Source organism: Fusarium oxysporum, chromosome V (genome assembly GCF_013085055.1).
Source record: "Fusarium oxysporum Fo47 chromosome V, complete sequence".
NCBI lineage: Eukaryota > Fungi > Ascomycota > Sordariomycetes > Hypocreales > Nectriaceae > Fusarium > Fusarium oxysporum.
In genome coordinates this window covers 3,605,391-3,623,828 of record NC_072844.1, presented here as the reverse complement: position 1 = coordinate 3,623,828, position 18,438 = coordinate 3,605,391, and the positions used below count along the sequence as shown (strand labels likewise).

Genomic DNA, 18,438 nt, shown 5'->3' with positions numbered 1-18,438 from the left:
GGGGGCAGTAGTGAGTTTAACTGTGGCGGTGTGTGGCTAGTAAGCAAAGATCATCGAGACACTGGATCCTAGTCCACTCCCTGCGTGTGCCAGGGATGACCGCCTTCTCTTCTTGGACTCCTGTGCGACAACACTCTAAAGACTGGGCAAACATGACATAGCGTGAGAGGACGACGACGAGTTTAGAGCACGCGTGGTGGTTGAGATAGTCGATCGAATCTCATATTCAGTGTCAGAGTGGAGGGTTCATTATATAATCCGATTGTACATTTGTCTTCTAGATGTAACTTTTATCGCTTCCATTCACTCAGCCACTCGCTCGCACTCTTTCTCACGGTACCTCTTTCTGATTCATTCTGATACAACCAATACAGGCTGCACCCGATCAGCCTGCGCATCTGCCTTGGATGCCGTTGCGCGACTTCCACAACCACTGTTCGCGCCCAACACTGGCAGCACTTTCCTCCACACATAATCTCACTCGATAACGATAACGACACCTTCCTCGGCCCAAAAACGCAAACATTAGCGACCGATAAACGGAAGGAACGACCCTCGACATGGCTTCCGCAGGTTTTGGGTCCGCTACGGCCTCACCCTCGCACTCAACAAATGCACACGCAAATCTTCGATCAGAAGCGAGTTCTCTTGCGCGACAAGTCAACCGCTTGTTAAATCGTCAACTCTCTTCTGTGTGTCAGGTTAACGGAGTCAAAAGCACTGGCATCAAGGCTGAGCTACAGCGTCGCATACATAATCGTAAGTTTAGGGACTGCTCGTACACAATTCACTCTCGTTTTCATCTGCACTGCGCGATGGCTTCACATCTCTTTCGCATGCTTATTCGGCCGTGAATCACGTCTTCAAACTCCTCAGTGTCATAGCTAATCATGCCTGCTTCGCCACCAGTCATCCAAGAAGCCGTCAACGCCAACGATCCCGTGCGCCTGCAGCAGATTCGTCAGAGTGTGCACAATTCGATCTCGAGCTCTCAGACCGGATCTTCGCCCTCTCGATCGAACTTCCCGATTTCACATGGTCATGCTTCCTCAACACCTTTCGGGTTGCACAGCATGTCGTTCCCTAGCACCCACAGCAGCCTGTCTAATGGTCAGCGCTCTGTGGTTAACTTCAGCTCGTCAGTGACACTCACCTTCAAACCGAGCCCGTTTTATCAGATCGAGGCGGTTGCTGGTGATATAAAGACCTGCGATGGTATGTTTTGCGCGTCGTTCTGTGTACCTTGTCCGACTTGTTATACTAACACCCCTGTCAAGTCATGTCGCAGCACCGTAACACGATAACCTATCCCATCAGACTAGACGATCATCCTGCTTTACACAAGTGCGTTAACGACCCTTCGTACCGAGTGATGGTCTTTTGCGCCGGAGATACTTCAGGAATGCAAGATGTCGCATTTCCTCACCAGTCAGAACTCAAGGTCAACGGCGGAGAGGTCAAGGCCAATTTGCGCGGCTTGAAGAACAAACCTGGATCTACTAGACCGGTTGACATCACAAAAGCGCTTCGTCTTCGCCCGAAATACACCAACAACGTTGAGTTCACATATGCGCTGACATCCAAGGTGAGCACTGTGGACAAGCGTTGTTACAATCATAGTCTGACAGCGAATCTAGAATTTCTACCTTGTGATACATGTTTGCAAGATAACATCTGTCGAACAGCTTGCGGAGCGCATTGCCAATGGCAAGAAGATATCGATTGATTCTGTAAAGCAAGAACGTACGTGCCGCCACTGGTCCAATACTCCAGAGCTATCACTGACATGCAATTAGTCAACGCCAAAGCACAAGATCCGGATGTGGTAGCAACTTCACAGGTGCTATCTCTCAAATGCCCATTGTCATACATGCGATTAGCACTCCCTTGTCGTGGGTTGAGCTGCACACACTTGCAATGCTTTGATGCCACTTCTTATCTTCAGCTGCAAGAACAAGGCCCTCAATGGCAATGTCCCATTTGCAACAAGTCCGCAACTTTTGAGCAGTTGGCTGTCGATGCGTAAGTCTTATAAGTAGTGATTTTGAAGGGGTTTGCTTTTCTAACCTCTAGCAGATATGTCAAAGACATCCTTGAAAAGACCCCAAAGAGTCAGGAAACTGTGACCATCGAGCCCAATGGTGAATGGCATCTCAAGAGCATTGACGACAGCAGTCAAGGGCACACAAATGGCAACTCATCGTACGCAAATGCCTTTGATGATGACGATGACGATCTAGTAATATCAGAGGTCAATTCTATTGGCCACCGTCGTTTAGAGACGCCCAAAATCTCTACACCGACCATTAGTACGCCAGTAACAGCAGGTCGCGATGTGTCGTCTTCTGCTGGACCGAGGGGCATAGCATCTACCAGCGCGAAGCGCCCAATGGCCGCTGTCATCGACCTAACGCTATCTGACGATGATGATGATCTGCCTCCGCCCCCCAAAAGGCAAAACACCTCGATGAACGGATACTCAGGCAACCTACCTAGCAACTCTCCAATCTCGCCAGGTGATCTCGGGTATCTTTAGGGGGATGCTCGTCCTCAGGGACGCAAGAAACATAAACGGAATCGTAAGACTCTTTAAAAAGAGTCTATGGTGGCAGTGAAATGTGCCCTAGGGGGGCAGGCTATATAACTGCTTGGTACTAGGGGTGTTGGTTGATGACTTTTACTTTGGCATGTTCTGATCCGGCGTTGGAGGAGACGGAAAATGATTCCCCTGCTAATTACCGGCATTGCTATCACGGTTGTTTTTCGCGAGGTGTAAGGGAGTATATAAAAGAAAGGGGATCAGTCGTTCAGGGGGTACTTACTTTACGAGATAGGGTCCAGTCTCAAACATAACAGGATGCAATAGAAAGACAAGTAACCTCTTCCACATGTTCTCATTCCAAATAGGGACGTCATGGAAAGCAAAAGAATACAAAGTCTGACGATTGTACATGTCGTGAACCAATGTTGTGACGATGAAGTCACATGGTCAATTGCAAATTATTTTCACAGGAAAACGCGAGTATCAGAAACGCACAAATCATTTTTCATTCATGTGTATAGGCTTCAAAGAGAAATATCATCTCGAGGATGCCTTCTATCTCGCCCTCAAATCATCACATTCAGCCCTGATTTTAAACCAAATTCCTATCCCATCATGACCCAATTGACTCCATAAATCACACATACTTTTTTCTTATCGCTTTATCCAATTATGCTCCAATGTCCTTTCTCTTGCTAGGCACCGCGGTCTCAGCCTTCCACGAGTCAACGTGGTGGATCAAGCAAGCCTCGCCTTGGTCACGGCGGGTGAGACGACCGATGCGGTACACCTTCTCACCGGCATCGGTAAGAGCCTGAGTCACGCTGTCGGCCTTTGCAGGGTCAACAGCAATGACCATACCGACACCTGAGTTGAAGGTGCGGCACATCTCGATGGGCTCGACGTTGCCAGCCTCGCGCATCCACTTGAATACAGGAGGGATCTCCCATGAGCCGAACTCGATCTCAGCAGCGAGAGACTCGGGGATCATACGGGGAACGTTCTCGACAAGACCGCCACCGGTGATGTGAGCAAGACCCTTGATGTGAGAGAGGACGGGCAGAAGAGACTTGACGTAGATTCGCGTGGGAGTGAGAAGGGACTCGCCAACACTGGTGGACTGGTCCCAAGGAGCAGGGTCAGTGTAGCTGAGGCCAGCGCGAGAGACAATACGGCGAGCCAGGGAGAAACCGTTGGAGTGAACACCAGCAGAGCCGAGACCGAGGAGGACATCATCTTGAGCCATGTCATCCTTGCGAGGAAGCTTGATATCGGCAGTAACGGTACCGACAGCGCAACCAGCAGCGTCGTAGTCATCGTTCTGGTACATACCAGGCATCTCAGCAGTCTCACCGCCAACAAGGGCACAGCCAGCTTGTCGGCAACCATCAGCAACGCCCTGAACGAAGTCGGCAGCAGTAGAGAGATCCAACTTGCTGCAGCCGTAGTAATCGAGGAACATAACAGGGGTAGCACCCTGAACAACGAGATCGTTGACGTTCATGGCAACCAGATCGATACCAACTGTGTCGTGCTTCTTCATTGCCTGGGCAATCATGAGCTTGGTGCCAACACCGTCAATAGCACCAACGATAATGGGAGCTTGAGGGTAGCCAGCTTGAGACAGATCAACCTCGCCACCAAAGCCACCAATCTCAGCATCAGCACCAGGTCGCTTGGTGCTGGCAACAGCCTTCTTGATCTTCTCGACAAAGTCGTTGCCGGCTTGAATATCGACACCAGCCTGGGCATATGTCATGGAGGTCTGAGCAGTTGAGCGAAAAGCTCGGTGAGCGATATCCTTTCGGTAGAAAGCACCCTCGAACTCAATGACCTTCTTGTCAAGAGCGGCATAAGCAGCATCAACAGCAGCTCGGAGAGAGTCGCCAACAGCATTGATAGCAATGACACGACCACCAGAAGTCTTGAGACCAGTGCTGTCGAGTGTGGTACCAGCGTGGAAGATGTTGCAGCCAGCGGGAGGCGTCTGGACAGACATAGCCTTACCCTTGGGGTAAGAACCGGGGTAACCACCGGAAGCAAGGACAACGGTGGCGCTGAACTTGTTCTCAATGGTAAGCTTGCAGTTGTCGAGGTAGCCGTTGGCACAAGCAAGCATGATCTCAGCCAAATCAGTATCGGCAGAGAGAAGAGGAAGGACGGTTTGTGTTTCAGGGTCACCGAATCGGACGTTGTACTCAAGGACCTTAGGTCCCTTGCTGGTGATCATGAGACCAGTGAAGAGAACACCACGGAAAGGCTGCTGCTCTCGTCGCATACCGGAGATAGTGGGCTCGAGAATCTCGCGGTCGATGAGCTCAGTAAGCTCCTTGGTAGCAATGTTTGTAGGCGCATAGCATCCCATGCCACCAGTGTTAGGGCCCTGGTCTCCATCGAAGATGCGCTTGTGGTCCTGAGCGAGAGGCAGAGATCGGATAGCGTAGCCGTCGCAGAAAGTCAGAACACTGAGCTCATCACCAATAAGAAGCTCTTCTATAACAACCTCGTCGCCAGCGTCGCCGAACTCCTTGTCAACCATAATTTGCTTCAAAGCAGCCTTGGCCTCCTCCTTGGTCTGGGGAAGGATAACACCCTTTCCAGCAGCAAGACCAGTGGCCTTGATAACGACGTCATGGTCGACGCTATCGATGTATGCAACGGCCTTGTTGTAGTCGGAGAAGTTCTCATAAGCGGCAGTAGGAACATTGTACTTCTTCATGAAATCCTTGGAGTAGGTCTTGCTGCCCTCAAGTCGCGCAGCTTCCTTGGAGGGACCGAAGCAGGGAATGCCAGCCTTTCGGAACCATCCCTCAACACCGTCAACGAGAGGAGCCTCAGGACCAGGAACAACAAGGTTGACGCCGTTCTCCTGAGAAAACTTGACAAGACCAGCGAAATCCTCAGCCTTGACTGAAGAAACATTTGAGGTCTTGGGGCATCCAGCAGTTCCTCCGTTACCGGGGACAGCAAAGATCTGCTCCACTCGAGAAGACTGGCTGAGCTTCCAAGCTAGAGCATGCTCACGGCCGCCGTTGCCGATGAGCAGAATTCGAAGGTCCGCCATGTCGGTTCGTGAGAATATGTGCGAGGAGAAGAATCGATACGAATGCGATTCCGAGATTCGGCGGGGAGAATCGGTCCAGAGGTTCTCGACTCAAGGTCTTTGTAGATGCTAAGAGAGCAAATAGTCAGTATCTCATGTAGACACTTGAATTTCGAATGTCACTTACTTTAATTGATTCCTTTGAGAGGAACCAGCTCTGTAAAGAGACAAAAGTTGGTGGTGGACTGAACTAGAATCGAACTGACTCTGCACCTACACTAAACTTTTTCTAACTTTTCATCCTGCCCCGCGCTCTTCGCTCTTTCCCTCCATTGAGCCCCGCGTTGCATGGACCCTCCAGCCTTTCATTATGGCTTATCGTTATCTACATTGCTGACTCAGCGAGCTTGAAGCTCCAATCCAACCAGGAGGGCACTTCGGTGAGCTTAGAAGTACGTATCACTTTGAGTTCGACGCAAACGACGTCCTTCATTTACCACGCGCACGAATAGTGAATTCATTTTCCAGATCACATATAGCTTCCGCTCATTCTCTGATATAGTTGATCTTAAGTGAAATCTTCAAAGTCGGCCATCATGTCTTTCGAACCCGTCATGCCTCCCTTTAACTCGAGCGATCCATCCGCCAACTTCCTCAGCTCCTCCTGTCTCGACTTTCTCCTTATTGAGCTCGTTCCTATGGCCTACCGCGTAACTCATGAGCGAGATTCCATCGCATCAGAATCAAATGGCGCACCCGCAGATACCGCCTCCACTAGCCATGCAGTAAGCTCCAGCGCAGCCGGAATAATGGCTGGTACCGCGACAAGGAAGGACGAGGAAGAGGATATGGACGCAGTGCACTATCGCCTTGAGATGTTGGGGTACAGAGTTGGGCAGGGCCTCGTAGAGAGGTGCGCATCGATGTCTGGAGTTCTCTACGCTGTCATGACTTACATCGTAACAGATTCTCAAGAGACCGACCACGGTTCAACGACACACTCGACGTCATCAAATTCCTCTGCAAAGATCTTTGGACGTTGGTGTTTGGCAAGAATATTGACAATCTGAAGACAAATCACAGAGTCCGTTTTCTTTCTCTGTGCGGTACGAGATCATTACGCTAATATTGAGCCAGGGAGTCTACGTATTGACCGACAACCTATTCCGACCCTTCTCGCGCATGAGCACAGAAGCTGGCGGCCAAGCAATCGTTCGCGCACAACCGGTATGGTCCCAAAAAGCCCCGATCTCTTCGTATAATCTGTTCTTATATTGACTTGCTACACCCCGCAGTTCTTATGGTTCCCATGCGGTGTCGTACGGGGTGCATTGGCTGCCCTTGGAATCAATACCAGTGTCCAAGCTGAAATCAACGAGTTGCCGGGTGCCGTGTTTCAGATTAAAACCATACCAAACAAGCCCTGAAGGATTTGTCTGTCTAGCTATAATACCATGATACCCTTCTACCAAGCCTAGGCACAGCACGCCAAACATCCGACCAACGAGTGCCATGAACGCGCAAGAGCTAAATTTCGTCATGGTTTAGACCAATCCTTGACCAAAACTCCAATCATACCTGCAGCAGTCCCCAAGATTCATCAATATCGGGGCTATAAAGACATCGACCGTAAATCATCGCCCGGAACATTTCACAGCCTGCGCAAAGTCATATCATCAGCAATCGTGCTCATGACTCATATTACTATGTCTAGTGCCATAGCTATGGGCCTCCTCAGGAGTGTCCTTGCCTGCTCTGGAAGCCTCTTACTGGGTATTAGGGAAGATATCAAATAGGGGGTATTCACTTTTGGGGAGGGTTGTGGACAAAGCTGACACCCTTGGAGATGTTGCCCTTGAGGCCCTCGGTGGCCTTGGCCAGAAGAGCCTTCTCCTTCTCGGTAATGCCCTCCAGTGGGTTGGTGGCCTTCTCGGCACCGTTGGGCTATGTAATATTAGCACATATCCCATCTAGAAACGAAACAATCTGCCACTTACGCCGAGCTCAATGGGAACAGAGAAGAAGTCGGTGCCAGTCTCCTTAGCGATGGCCTCGCCTCCAGGGATACCACCTCCAGAGACTCCGGGAAGGTAGACGTAGCTAGGCTCGACGAGTCCCTTCTCGCCCTTTACGGCACGGAGAACCTTCTCGGCGAATCTACAGCCATGTTAGTCACTGTGTGAAGCAACGTGAAGTGGTCAGGCAACCGACCGGAAACCAGCGTAAGCCATTGACAGAGTGGCGCTGCCAGCACCATCCTTGGCCTTGACGACCTCGTCACCGCCGAACTGGACGCGGTTCACGAGAGCATCGTACTTGTCCTCAGGGATTTGAACGGCAGGCGAGGCCTTGCTGAAAAGAGGGACGATGGTCTCTCCAGAGTGACCACCAATGACGGGGATGGTCAGCTCTTGGGGGTTAGCCCTGCCAGTGATCTCGGCAACGAAGGTCTCGGCACGGACGATGTCGAGGGTGGTGACACCAAAGAGACGCTGGGGGTTGAAGACGCCCTTGGCCTTGAGGACCTCAGCAGCGATAGGGACGGTAGAGTTGACGGGGTTGGAGATGACGAGGATGAAGGCCTTGGGGGCGACCTCGGCGGCAACCTCGATGAGACCCTTCACAATGCCAGCATTGATGTTGAAGAGATCGTCACGAGTCATACCAGGCTTGCCTGTACGGGGGATGTGGTCAGTAGAGTAAAAACTGGGGAAGGGGCTCTGGGGTCGGTCGGACACGCGGGGACCAACGCCGGATGTCCGGGGTAAGAGCTTTACATACGGGGAATGCCAGCGGGGATGACAATAATGTCGGCGTCCTTGAAAGCAGCCTTAGCGCCATCGTTGGCGGGAAGGTAGCCAGTTGTCTTCTGCAGAGGGTGTGAGCAAATAGTGTGTTTCGGTGGAAGGGAATTATGCATGTTCGACTGGGGAAAATCCGGGGTCGACTCACGGCGCGGGAGGAGATGTGGGAGAGATCGGTGGCAACGCCGGGGGTGTTGACGACATCGTAAAGAGCGAGCTCGTCGATATGAGGGGATGTCTTAAGGAGAAGAGAAAGAGGCTGTATATCGATCAATGTTAGTTGGTGCAATTTCAAGATTTGAGTGAGCAAGTTTCAACGTACCTGACCAATGCCACCAGAGGCGCCAGCGACAACTATACAAAACGTCAATTATTGCTCTGAGAAGTGCTGAGAGACAACTCAAGGTGTGAAGAGCGCGAATATCATAGGCAGACATCAAGGTGAAGGGGTGAGTGAGACGGCGCTCGTACGTACCAGCCTTGACCATTTTGACTGATTTTACAAGTATATTGGGATTGAGGGAGGGGTGGTTGCTCTGTTGAGACTTTGCAAAAAAAGAGAAAAGATGGTAATGGATGAAGAGCTTGGATGGAAGAGTCAAGATGTGGGAAGAATGAGGAGAGTGGGAGGAGGGTCAAGAAGTGGGAGAGGGTTCAAATAAGTAATGTAGAGGAAGAGCCTCGAGGGTGGTTAATGCGACACGACGGAGGAGAACAAGCGATGACTGGGCTGCTACTGGTAAAGGTACCTTACACTGCGGCAACCACCACGGCGATACCTGCCGTACTCTACTAAGGTGAGTTAGTTCCAGATACAGCTCTCCATACAGTAGGTACGCCTCTCCATACGGGTACCCTTCAGGCCGCTGAGACACTCCCGACGTATTCTAATGGATATAGTCCCCTTGCTAAGGCATCATAGCACTGCTCTATTACATTACTACAGTGCCCGAGTTATTCTCTCCGAGCTGACCGGGAACCTTTACGGCGATTCACGGAGCTGGGCTGGGCTGGCAAATTTACATGTCCGAGATTATCACAGGCGTCTATATTTCCCTCCATCTTTTCTGCCGCAGACATGTGCGACAGCCTAGGTGCCAGATGTCGAGCGGGGAAAGCAGCAGAAAAGAGCTGTGCAACTTTATGAGAGCTCTAGTGGGGGGTTCCAGTTCCATGCACGCTCCAGGAAACCCCTCCTTGCAAGGGTCAATGGCTATCATCGACAATTGAGGGGCATCATCCACAGTCCAGAACCCACTGCCCATTGCCAGGCCTATTGAACAGTCGAACCAAGAGGAGCGGCATCATCATCTCGCCTCTCTTTCGCCAGCTCTTGATTGTATATTACCATCTATCACGAGTTTGCATTTCGAATAATTACGTTACTGTCCTGACAGCACCCACAGTTTCGGAGGACTTTGATGGTTGCGGGAGGGGCTTTTGCTAAACTCATGATATTATCTCGGACTACCTAGGTATCTTACATGCCTCCACCATCATGGATTTCTTCTTTCCCTTCACCCATTGATGTTTCTCCCCTCTCGCCCGCCCACTTTGATTCGCAATGGCGATCCGCTCCAGTTGTCGGAGACCTGGCGCAATACTTGGCGCAAAGCCTTGCGCTGAGACTGGTGCGCAAGCGCCCCTGTGCTGCTTTCCTTTCTCTTTTTGGGGTCCTACGGATAGACTATAAATTCTGATGGAGAACGACGTACGATAGCAACGGAGCAACGGACAAGCCCTGACCACTTCACGCATCAGATTCCCCATCGCCTGCTACATTCGATTGGGTCTTATACCAATCAACATTGACGAGAGATCAATCTTGTCTTGACAGACTATGCTAACGATCGCGGACCTGAGTCTGGTTCGCTTCTGGAACCTGAACCCTCACATCCAGCGTCCCGTGGGGAAGGCTGTCAAGGGACCGATATTCCCCTGCACCTCTAAACTCGACAGCTCTGGACAACTCACCGGGCCTGACCGTCGCAACCCCGAGTTGGGTGCGATCTTTACCCCGACCCAACTCCGGTGAGCACACCAGATCCAAACTCAATTGCCCAACCAAGCTCCACGAGGACAATCAAACAAGTCGCTCATGTGAAAGTGTTGGTAATCCTATCGTGTAAACCCCTCCTTGTGTATTACTCACTATGTTTCTTCCCTTACTGGGTCTTTAACTTATAAGTGGACAATGCCCTCTCGTTACAAGAATTCACTGTTTGCGGAATATCAACAAACTAGATGTTCAAGCCACCAAGATGAGGGGGCGGCTGATCTCTCCCCGTTACCAAATTTGGAAATTTCGCAATGCATCTCTGCAACCTTGGTGGTTGGTTGTTATTAGCTCACTTTGAGTATGAGCCAAGTCATTTGAAACATCATCACGATTCTTCATTGATATCTTGTCAAACAAGTTTCGTATTTTTCCGATACTTCCGTGGATGGTAGCCTCCAGCATCCGGATGTTGATATGCCTCATATCGTATGGCAGCCGGATATTTGTCGTTCAGAAACTGACTTCGGTGGATGACTTGCGTCTATTGCACCAACCATGTTTCATGCCCTTCACCTCGGTCAGCGTCTGGAGATTGACATGCGTCTAACTCAAGAAAACTAATTCCGGATTGTGGCTACATGAGGTCTTGAGCATCAAAACATTCCGACATATGATCTTATTGTTCAAAATATTGCTCCGAACTTATCCGGGACGGTGACGTCTTGAATCGCATTCATGAGGATCCTCGGCGCCTTGACACTCGGCATGATCCTCGGTATCCCGTGGTACCGAAGTCATGACCCGAATTCTACCGCTTCGCACTTATACATCCAGACAACATCGTGAGCCTCCACCGATGATCAGAGAACTGGTTAGTGCAGACTTTGTCCAGACCGGCCATGTCAATCATGCATTTAATTATTGGCCGAGACTCTTATTGTGCTACGTCACTGAAGGTACATCGAAGAGTAGTTGAGCCTCAATGGTTGTTGACATGACCTGCATCGTACAATCACGAACATACACTTTCTTGTTCTGAGACACAAATTTTGGGTTGCCGACGATATTGTCAGCAAGATATTCATTCATTTTGAGCTCACTAACTCCGGCAGTGAATGACCCAGAGACCTCGGTTCATGTGCTATTCCCACACTGATCCCTTTTCATCAGTTGTGGGCTATGCAGCTTGCCTCCATAGCTTCATGCCCCAGCCTTATTCACAATACATTTCTATCTTGGTATTAGACAGCTTAGTTCTCCTCAGCGGCGGCGGCGGCCTTCTTGGCCTTGTTGCCACGGAGCTTCTGCTCGGGCTCGGGCTTGACGGGCTTGTTGGACTTCTTCAGGGCGGAGGCACGCTCAACGGCAGCGGAGCGGAGGTCAGCACGGTAACCGTTCTTGGCAGCCTGGTTGGCAACAGCCTGGTAGGTCCTGTACGAAAGAATCACGGTCAGCCCCGTTCCACAAATGCTCCATGTCGAATAACAACGACGGTATGGGTAGTCGATTACTCACTTGCGGTTGCTCTTGGATCCGCTGTAAGAGGTCTTGACAAGGTTCTGGGCGGGCTTGTTGGGCTGAGCCTTCTTGGAGGTGACAACAATAGCACCCTTCTCGCCAGAGGAGATACCGAGGGCCTGTTAATTCGGTTTGTTTAGCATCGTACGTTCATCGAGTCGAGACGTCTTCATCAGGGCTGTTGTGGTCGTACCTTGTCGTTGACGAAACCAGCGTGCTGTGAGGTGAGTTAGCGCACACGATCTACCATGACCCCTCAAATATCCAAGAGGGTATCAAAACTCGGGAACAGAATCATACCTTGCGAGAAGTCTTGTTGGTCAGGTTAAGGGGGTCTCGGGAGAACTGAACACCGCCGTTCTTCTTGCTCTTGGCGGAGAAGCAGTTGTTGTCACCTGCGCGATCGCAAAAACGTTTCAGTAATTGACTTCTTCAATATCAAGGCGCATATCGTAGGCCAAAATTCATATCATATCAGATGAGAAATTTGTCGAAGGGAGACTCACGGACGATCTCCCAGATCAGGTCCGAGGAAATGTTGGAGAGCTCCTGGGCGGTAGACATTGTGAATGAAGGTTTTGGCGTGAAAATTGACCGGGGAGAGTGAAGCTTGAGGTTGTCGTCGTCGAGATATCCAGTTCCAAAGACTATTCACCAAAGTCGGCTCGAGAATTGTGCGTAGAGAAATTATGGGGCTCGCCTAGCATGCCAAACAGGGCTAGACACTCATGCTGACTTCACTGGACCAAAGGGGGCCGACGGGAGCATCGAAAGACTGGGCCAGAGTGTCAGTCGGTTCATTGGAACAGAGTTGAGAGGCGAATGGTTGATACGACCGACCCCTGATGTCATAAAATAAGACATTCAAAGCTCATTCCTATTATAAGAGCACATTTCTCGGTTCAGTGATTGAAATCTATATTACAGCATATGGTATGCCTCTATCTCTCAATAAACTACTTCAGAACCAACTTGCGTGTCCTTGTTCCTGTAGCGGCTGTGCCAAGCCATAAACGCGTGGCTTAATTGATTGGGAGAGGGAGCCCGAGGCCTCGCAAACAGAGTCACGTCAGCACTTTCATTCCTGAGACAAAGGGAAGGAGGCTCGTCTTTCACTTTTATTGCTGGACTTCCACTTGCACTTATTCAAATCCGGACCTTGCTTTGCTTTGCGGAGGGCGAGAAATATCAACCACGATTAATAAACTCTGCACTTGCGACTTTTCATAGTCCGTCTTTTACCAGAGACGGGCTATTTATCATGCAACTTTGAAATTCTATTCTCTTTTATACGCCTGCGAGTTGGCCGTTCCTCTCCTTTGTACCCGAACGTATCGTTGCGCTACACATAAATTTATCGATCGACGTCCACTACCAACCATCTTTCTCTTCAATACAAACTCGCCCAACATGTCGTATCTTCTCTACTCGATCTCCTTCTTCGCCCTCGTCCTCGGCACAGTTCTCTTCTTCACCCGCGCCCACTGGATCCCCCACGTTCAACATCTGCGACCCAGAGTCCCTGGCGCAGACTACATCTACTCGCGACTCCCGAACAGTTTCGCCGGCGATATCGAGGCCGGTCTTTCCAGCAATACATTTGATCTCTCTGGAAATGTCGAGTCAGGCGATTCGCGCGCTGGTCTTGACGATGCGGCAAAGGCTGAGGTTCTCGCTATCATGAAGAAGAGAAGGATGAACTTTGACCAGGCGAGGAAGGTCTACATGGAGAACCGATTCAAGGCCAATGGTATTGGCGCTGATGGATTACCGAGAGATCCGAAGTTCGTGAGTTTCTCATAAGAGTTGCGTGAACATGCGAAGTACCCGACGAGCAACGTAGCCCATTACGACGATATTCGACTCCGAACTCGACTCCCCAATTATTATTACTATTCCTACTCTACAAAGTTCGATGCTTCCGACATCATTCAGAAACTACACCACGTCAAAGCGATAGATTGCTTGACTTGCGAAACACTTTTTACGTTGGCACACCAGATGCAATTTCCTATACCTATCAAGTCTTTTTGGTTTCCCTGGTTTTTCATGCGTTTTCCTTTTTCCTCTATGTTTCGACAGCGTTTGTTGGGTTGCTCAATAAAGGATTTGATATCAGTGGCCTGCACTCATCTATGATCTGCGAGGCAAGGAGTTTAGGTGGGATGCGAAATGGTGATTATTAACTGAGTAGACTCTGTCTGCCCAGTCAGCTATTGTACTTCCCTTATCTGCTAGTACCAAATATGCAATCGATGAATCCATCATCTCATTGTGATCTCCGCCAAACGCCATGAGTGAGTGTATACCCATACAAAGGTCAAAATCTATATACAAGAATTGTCCGACGCTAGGCCGGGGGATGGGCAACCTTGCCAAGTGGCAGTGTCATTTACTGACGCTCAGCGGCAAGTGCCTGTTCTGCTGATGAGCATGTCCAAGATTTGGTCCTAATGCTATAAACTGACCAAATCCCGTGTGCCAGAAATTGGTAATGGACTTGGGCTGACCAGAAGCACATCTATTGGGTCTTCTTGGTGCTAGACGAACCGTATGTGCGGTTGTCTTTACCTTCGATCTCTTCAATAAGCTCATCCACCTTCTCAATCTCCTTCTTCCATCGGCCCTCTGACATCTTCATATTACGCTCGAACATCCACTGCTCAGGCATGAGATATGTGCCACCCATGCGGTCAAAGCCAGTGAAGAACTGGCCGTAATTGACCTCAAAGCGAGAGTGGTGGAGAGAGTGGCAAGCAGCGCCGTTGACAACGGGGTTGTTGGTGAGATACTCGCCATCGTGAATCATGACAGACCAGAGGTTCACGAATACGAAGAGCGCCACATATGCCATCTTCTGGAGCGGGAAGATAAAGGGGAAGATGTGGTATGGCAATGACTGGGTGAAGCCATCGAGAGGGTGGAAAGCATGGCTAGCAAAGGGCGTAGGCATGATCCACTTGTGGTGAAGCTTGTGCAGGTACTTGTAGACCAGGCGGTGGTGAAGCCAGCGATGAGCCCAGTAGATGCAGAAGTCGGTGAAGAGGAGGAAGAGCGGGAACTGGAAGAAGTTGTACCAGAGCCCGGGTCCATCTTCGGTGGTGTCGTAGAGTTTGCCGTATCCGCGCACTTCAAGGAGGAAGAAGGGTGCTGTGATGATGGCCATGACGGGCATGGCCTTGTTGGCTGCAATGATTTCAAGGCGGACTTGGTTCTTGATGAAGCGAGGGTGGTCAAATGTTCGCTTGTCGAAGATGAAGATGTATGAGAGTGTCGCGACGATGAAGTAGACGAGAAGCCCAAAGATCCTAAAGCTTGTTAGCTAAATCCGTGAATCTCAGATGAAGACTGACCAAGTGATAAGATATAGAGTCAGAGCTTGTCGAAGAGGGTTGTCACGATCCCAAGCGCTCATGTATGCCTCCTCTGCTGGCTCAAGCGTGATGAATTGAGTGGCCGGCTTGTAAGTCCATGTTGAGAAGGCCTTGGCCGACGTATCTGTCGAGTTTGAGGGCGATGGGAAATCATAAGGAGCTGGAGGCTTTGGGTGAAAGTAGGAGTATGCGTAATCGGCGATAAAGGTATCGACGACCTCGAGGACGACGTCCATGATCGGCAATTGGGTTTGTTGCAAAGTTATAAAGCCGCGGGTAGATAAATGAGCGGACTTATAAGTGACTGGGCGAAGACTGGTGTAAGTGACCAAGAGAAACACCACGAACTCAGGTTAAGAGTCAACCAAACGGAACAGTGAATCAGTGAGGACCCCCTACAAGACGCAATGATCCAGAAAATCAAACCTATCCACAGAAGGGGCCTCGTCTTCTTTATCAATGAATCGACCAAGGGAAAGGAAATCACATTGTCTGATACTACAAGGGTCCATCGGCGGCTTGCGAGGCGGGGCCGTTGTTTCTGTCAGGGATGCAGAGACAAGTGGAGTTCTGGAAAGGGTCTTTAAAGCTCGATTGAGCCAATTGGGGAGCTTGGAAGTGAGAGCTTCTAGATTTATCTTATGATGTAGGACGTACGAGAAGAGGAGCTCCTAGTGACTTAGATGAACAAGAAGGAGTCTTTGCCATTGAAGTCAATCGATGCGCTGTATGCATGTGAAAGGGTATTCAAAACATGGAATTCTCGCAAGAATGTAAATACGAATACAGAAACCTCTACAGCTCTCATTGGAGAATTCCTATGCTCGAGATGGGATTCGTCAAGTACCGGAGCCAGTAACGGTCGTCTTTGAATGAGAATCGCACGATGAGCTCCGAACAAGCCCGGGCGAGCAATAGCTCTGTTCAGCTACGTTTCAGTGCCTCATCAACCACAAAAAAAATAACAAGGGTTAATATCGTTTCTTGTGTTGATTGAAGTGGTCTGTTCCGGCTTCTCAGAGCCCGAGTGCTTATCAACCAATTGGCTTTACAGTTGGAATTGATGTTCCACTCTGGATCGAGGACCATTTATTTTCCGATATCACGAAGACGAGATATCGAACGATTCAGCTTTGGTTAATTCAGCCTTAAAAGGGGATGTTGCTAAAGTACATCCTCACCGCAACACTACGCCACGAGATCGTACTGATATTGCGAAAATATGATATACTGAGTGAATCGATGTAGTGTAATGTTCACTGCGCAATGGTTCTATGGTTTACTGTGAATTGAGGCCTCATAGCACTGCAATAAGAGGAATTTTACAGTCAATATGTCATATTCCACATTGCGATTCTATCCATCATCTGTATTGTACTTTGTTCGTTTTCATCTGAATACTTGAAGTCAATATCATGGTTCGACAATGCATTGTCGATTCGTCCATACAGCGTGGAGATACGGAAACGAATACGTCGGGGAAACCTGGAAATATCACACAGGGACGAATATGAACTAACGTCTTCTGATATTGGATGCTGACTTTGGACCCCTAACCCACGGGATTTCGGGTATAAGAGGGAATAGCTGTTCCTGAACTGCCTTGACAGCCCTTGTTTCAATGGATCACGCTTTCTGGGCTCCTTACATGAGATACCCTACCCTATATCTTTGCTCATGATTCTTTGGGCCAAACTTTGAACTGCTTCTACGTATAATTCTGTTGCCTCAGAAGTTTGCTCTATGTCAATGACTTTCATCTGTATTCGGTTAGGCAACTTTATTTTTATATCTATGATTAAGTGCGTGACGGGGAACCTAACTTAGATTTTCCTTTTTGAAAACTAGAAAGAAGGCAATCGATTTATGATCAAATCAAACGTGAGGTGAGCGGGCTGAAAGGTTGTTACTGATAACAAATTATAACCGAGATCACGAGTGACAATCTGGTATGTTACGATCTAAGATATGTGTATGATGAATTGACTGCGAACATATCGGATTTCTGTGAGTAGGTATCCCACCCACCCCGCAGGTGGTTTGAGTATGATGACAAAGGCCAGCTGTGCGATACTTAACCTGTCCCGAGTCAGATACTCAAGCCTTATCACCATTTTCTCAGCCGTTGTGAGTCGTGTGTCGCCCACCAACTTTTCTGGCCAGAATCGAAAATGCCCGAATATAGTGACGTTACTCGACGAAGCAGAACGGATGAACATTCAAATATGAATCTTGATGCCCCTCATGGTTCTCTATCATCCACTCGCAACTCATAATTTCTGACAATGACTACCGATACATCATATTCGCGAGAGGGTGAGGCATGTGGCACCAGTCACCTTCCATTAAACGTCGCACAGAATGTCACATAAAACTGGTCAAATCCGACGAGACTTGCCTGTCACTTCCGTTTTACTTCATGGTGGCGCGGCTCTGTCGTGTTCAGTTGTGCTGTGTTGTGTTGTCACAGATGCAAGCAAGGTCTGCAGATGTTAGACACAGTAGTACAGTCCACTCATCGTAACCCAATTGGCTCGGAGGAAGCATCTTGGAGCTAAGGGTTCGCATGTGGTGGGAAAGGGTTGTTGTGAGGAGAGAGCTAAACTTATTTCAACTTGCATGGTTCTCCAGTTGTTGCTGTCAACAATAACTGACTTCCCACCGACTCCAGAAACTCGAACCTTTAGCAACAGTATGATCTGCGCCATGATAAACTTTCCGGCGTCACTGTCATAAACTCAGTTTATGATGGAGAATGTCTGTATGAACGATCCGCAAAGCCAATGATCAGGGCAAGGGTGGTAGTCTCGGCCAAAGATCCGAGAACGATACCAATCATAGTGCAAGTAGGAATTCACGTAATATCCGTGCATTAAAGCCAAACAAACCCCTCCTTGCCCGCCCGTTCACACGTCCTCAACAGCAATCGAGTTTCCCATGAGACTGGAGGATCCCGCTTCCAATAAACACTCTGAGACCTGTGGCGTAGTGTAGTGTTCGTTCTGCTGCAGCGTGGCATCTTAAAGTGCCAAGGATAGGTCTGTGACAGGGAGGGGAGCACGAGGGAAAAGGGCGTGCGCTAACTACCCGTCTTAGACTGTCGTCGAAAAAAAGAAAGAAAAAAAAGGGTGTCACAGCGTCAGGCGAAAGAACCAAAA

The 18,438-nt window shown here is 49.5% G+C and overlaps 7 protein-coding genes across 7 annotated transcripts; 3 read left to right on the top strand and 4 right to left on the bottom strand.

The window, feature by feature from the left end:
* The first annotated feature begins 100 nt into the window (after positions 1–100).
* Positions 101–2,887, top strand: FOBCDRAFT_224428 (PINIT domain-containing protein). Its single transcript, XM_031185003.3, has 6 exons — positions 101–759; positions 910–1,215; positions 1,278–1,585; positions 1,638–1,743; positions 1,797–2,022; positions 2,077–2,887. Exons 1-6 carry the CDS (start codon positions 561–563, stop codon positions 2,534–2,536), a joined length of 1,605 nt encoding a protein of 534 aa, XP_031040645.3. The 5' UTR covers positions 101–560; the 3' UTR covers positions 2,537–2,887.
* Positions 2,888–3,023: 136 nt separating this feature from the next.
* On the bottom strand, positions 3,024–5,875 carry FOBCDRAFT_162140 (bifunctional aminoimidazole ribotide synthase/glycinamide ribotide synthase). Its single transcript, XM_031185001.3, has 2 exons — positions 5,773–5,875; positions 3,024–5,714 (listed from the first exon to the last, which is right to left on the bottom strand). Exon 2 carries the CDS (start codon positions 5,604–5,606, stop codon positions 3,213–3,215), a length of 2,394 nt encoding a protein of 797 aa, XP_031040643.2. The 5' UTR covers positions 5,607–5,714; positions 5,773–5,875; the 3' UTR covers positions 3,024–3,212.
* Positions 5,876–6,056: 181 nt separating this feature from the next.
* On the top strand, positions 6,057–7,182 carry FOBCDRAFT_38103 (transport protein particle component). Its single transcript, XM_031184999.3, has 4 exons — positions 6,057–6,498; positions 6,552–6,669; positions 6,723–6,812; positions 6,881–7,182. Exons 1-4 carry the CDS (start codon positions 6,182–6,184, stop codon positions 7,010–7,012), a joined length of 657 nt encoding a protein of 218 aa, XP_031040641.1. The 5' UTR covers positions 6,057–6,181; the 3' UTR covers positions 7,013–7,182.
* A 206-nt stretch (positions 7,183–7,388) lies between these two features.
* FOBCDRAFT_240339 (lactate/malate dehydrogenase) lies at positions 7,389–8,877 on the bottom strand (the record flags this gene model as incomplete). Its single annotated transcript, XM_031184991.2, has 7 exons — positions 7,389–7,529; positions 7,583–7,742; positions 7,797–8,259; positions 8,367–8,454; positions 8,538–8,648; positions 8,712–8,743; positions 8,865–8,877. 7 exons carry the CDS (start codon positions 8,875–8,877, stop codon positions 7,389–7,391), a joined length of 1,008 nt encoding a protein of 335 aa, XP_031040633.2.
* A 2,555-nt stretch (positions 8,878–11,432) lies between these two features.
* Positions 11,433–12,551, bottom strand: FOBCDRAFT_224416 (ribosomal L28e protein family-domain-containing protein). Its single transcript, XM_031184988.3, has 5 exons — positions 12,413–12,551; positions 12,207–12,301; positions 12,100–12,123; positions 11,904–12,025; positions 11,433–11,819 (listed from the first exon to the last, which is right to left on the bottom strand). The coding sequence occupies exons 1-5, from the start codon at positions 12,468–12,470 to the stop codon at positions 11,639–11,641; spliced, it is 480 nt and encodes a 159-aa protein (XP_031040630.1). The 5' UTR covers positions 12,471–12,551; the 3' UTR covers positions 11,433–11,638.
* Positions 12,552–13,212: 661 nt separating this feature from the next.
* FOBCDRAFT_38082 (uncharacterized protein) lies at positions 13,213–13,874 on the top strand. The gene has a single exon (XM_059612174.1). It carries the CDS (start codon positions 13,317–13,319, stop codon positions 13,707–13,709), a length of 393 nt encoding a protein of 130 aa, XP_059464985.1. The 5' UTR covers positions 13,213–13,316; the 3' UTR covers positions 13,710–13,874.
* A 449-nt stretch (positions 13,875–14,323) lies between these two features.
* FOBCDRAFT_38080 (uncharacterized protein) lies at positions 14,324–15,730 on the bottom strand. The gene is made up of 2 exons (XM_031184986.3): positions 15,260–15,730; positions 14,324–15,214 (listed from the first exon to the last, which is right to left on the bottom strand). Exons 1-2 carry the CDS (start codon positions 15,514–15,516, stop codon positions 14,428–14,430), a joined length of 1,044 nt encoding a protein of 347 aa, XP_031040628.1. The 5' UTR covers positions 15,517–15,730; the 3' UTR covers positions 14,324–14,427.
* Between the last annotated feature and the right edge of the window lie 2,708 nt (positions 15,731–18,438).

Coding starts and splice junctions, on each gene's coding strand:
- FOBCDRAFT_38080 (XM_031184986.3), bottom strand. CDS start 15,516: ATGGACGTCGTCCTCGAGGTCGTCGATACCTTTATCGCCGATTACGCA. Junction 15,215..15,259: donor ACTCTATATCTTATCACTTG/GTCAGTCTTCAT, acceptor AACAAGCTTTAG/GATCTTTGGGCTTCTCGTCT.
- FOBCDRAFT_224428 (XM_031185003.3), top strand. CDS start 561: ATGGCTTCCGCAGGTTTTGGGTCCGCTACGGCCTCACCCTCGCACTCA. Junction 1,216..1,277: donor TGATATAAAGACCTGCGATG/GTATGTTTTGCG, acceptor ACCCCTGTCAAG/TCATGTCGCAGCACCGTAAC. Junction 1,744..1,796: donor TGATTCTGTAAAGCAAGAAC/GTACGTGCCGCC, acceptor ACATGCAATTAG/TCAACGCCAAAGCACAAGAT.
- FOBCDRAFT_38103 (XM_031184999.3), top strand. CDS start 6,182: ATGTCTTTCGAACCCGTCATGCCTCCCTTTAACTCGAGCGATCCATCC. Junction 6,499..6,551: donor GGGCAGGGCCTCGTAGAGAG/GTGCGCATCGAT, acceptor ACATCGTAACAG/ATTCTCAAGAGACCGACCAC. Junction 6,670..6,722: donor ATCTGAAGACAAATCACAGA/GTCCGTTTTCTT, acceptor ATATTGAGCCAG/GGAGTCTACGTATTGACCGA.
- FOBCDRAFT_162140 (XM_031185001.3), bottom strand. CDS start 5,606: ATGGCGGACCTTCGAATTCTGCTCATCGGCAACGGCGGCCGTGAGCAT.
- FOBCDRAFT_224416 (XM_031184988.3), bottom strand. CDS start 12,470: ATGTCTACCGCCCAGGAGCTCTCCAACATTTCCTCGGACCTGATCTGG. Junction 12,302..12,412: donor CCTGATCTGGGAGATCGTCC/GTGAGTCTCCCT, acceptor GCGATCGCGCAG/GTGACAACAACTGCTTCTCC. Junction 12,124..12,206: donor CCAACAAGACTTCTCGCAAG/GTATGATTCTGT, acceptor CTCACCTCACAG/CACGCTGGTTTCGTCAACGA.
- FOBCDRAFT_38082 (XM_059612174.1), top strand. CDS start 13,317: ATGTCGTATCTTCTCTACTCGATCTCCTTCTTCGCCCTCGTCCTCGGC.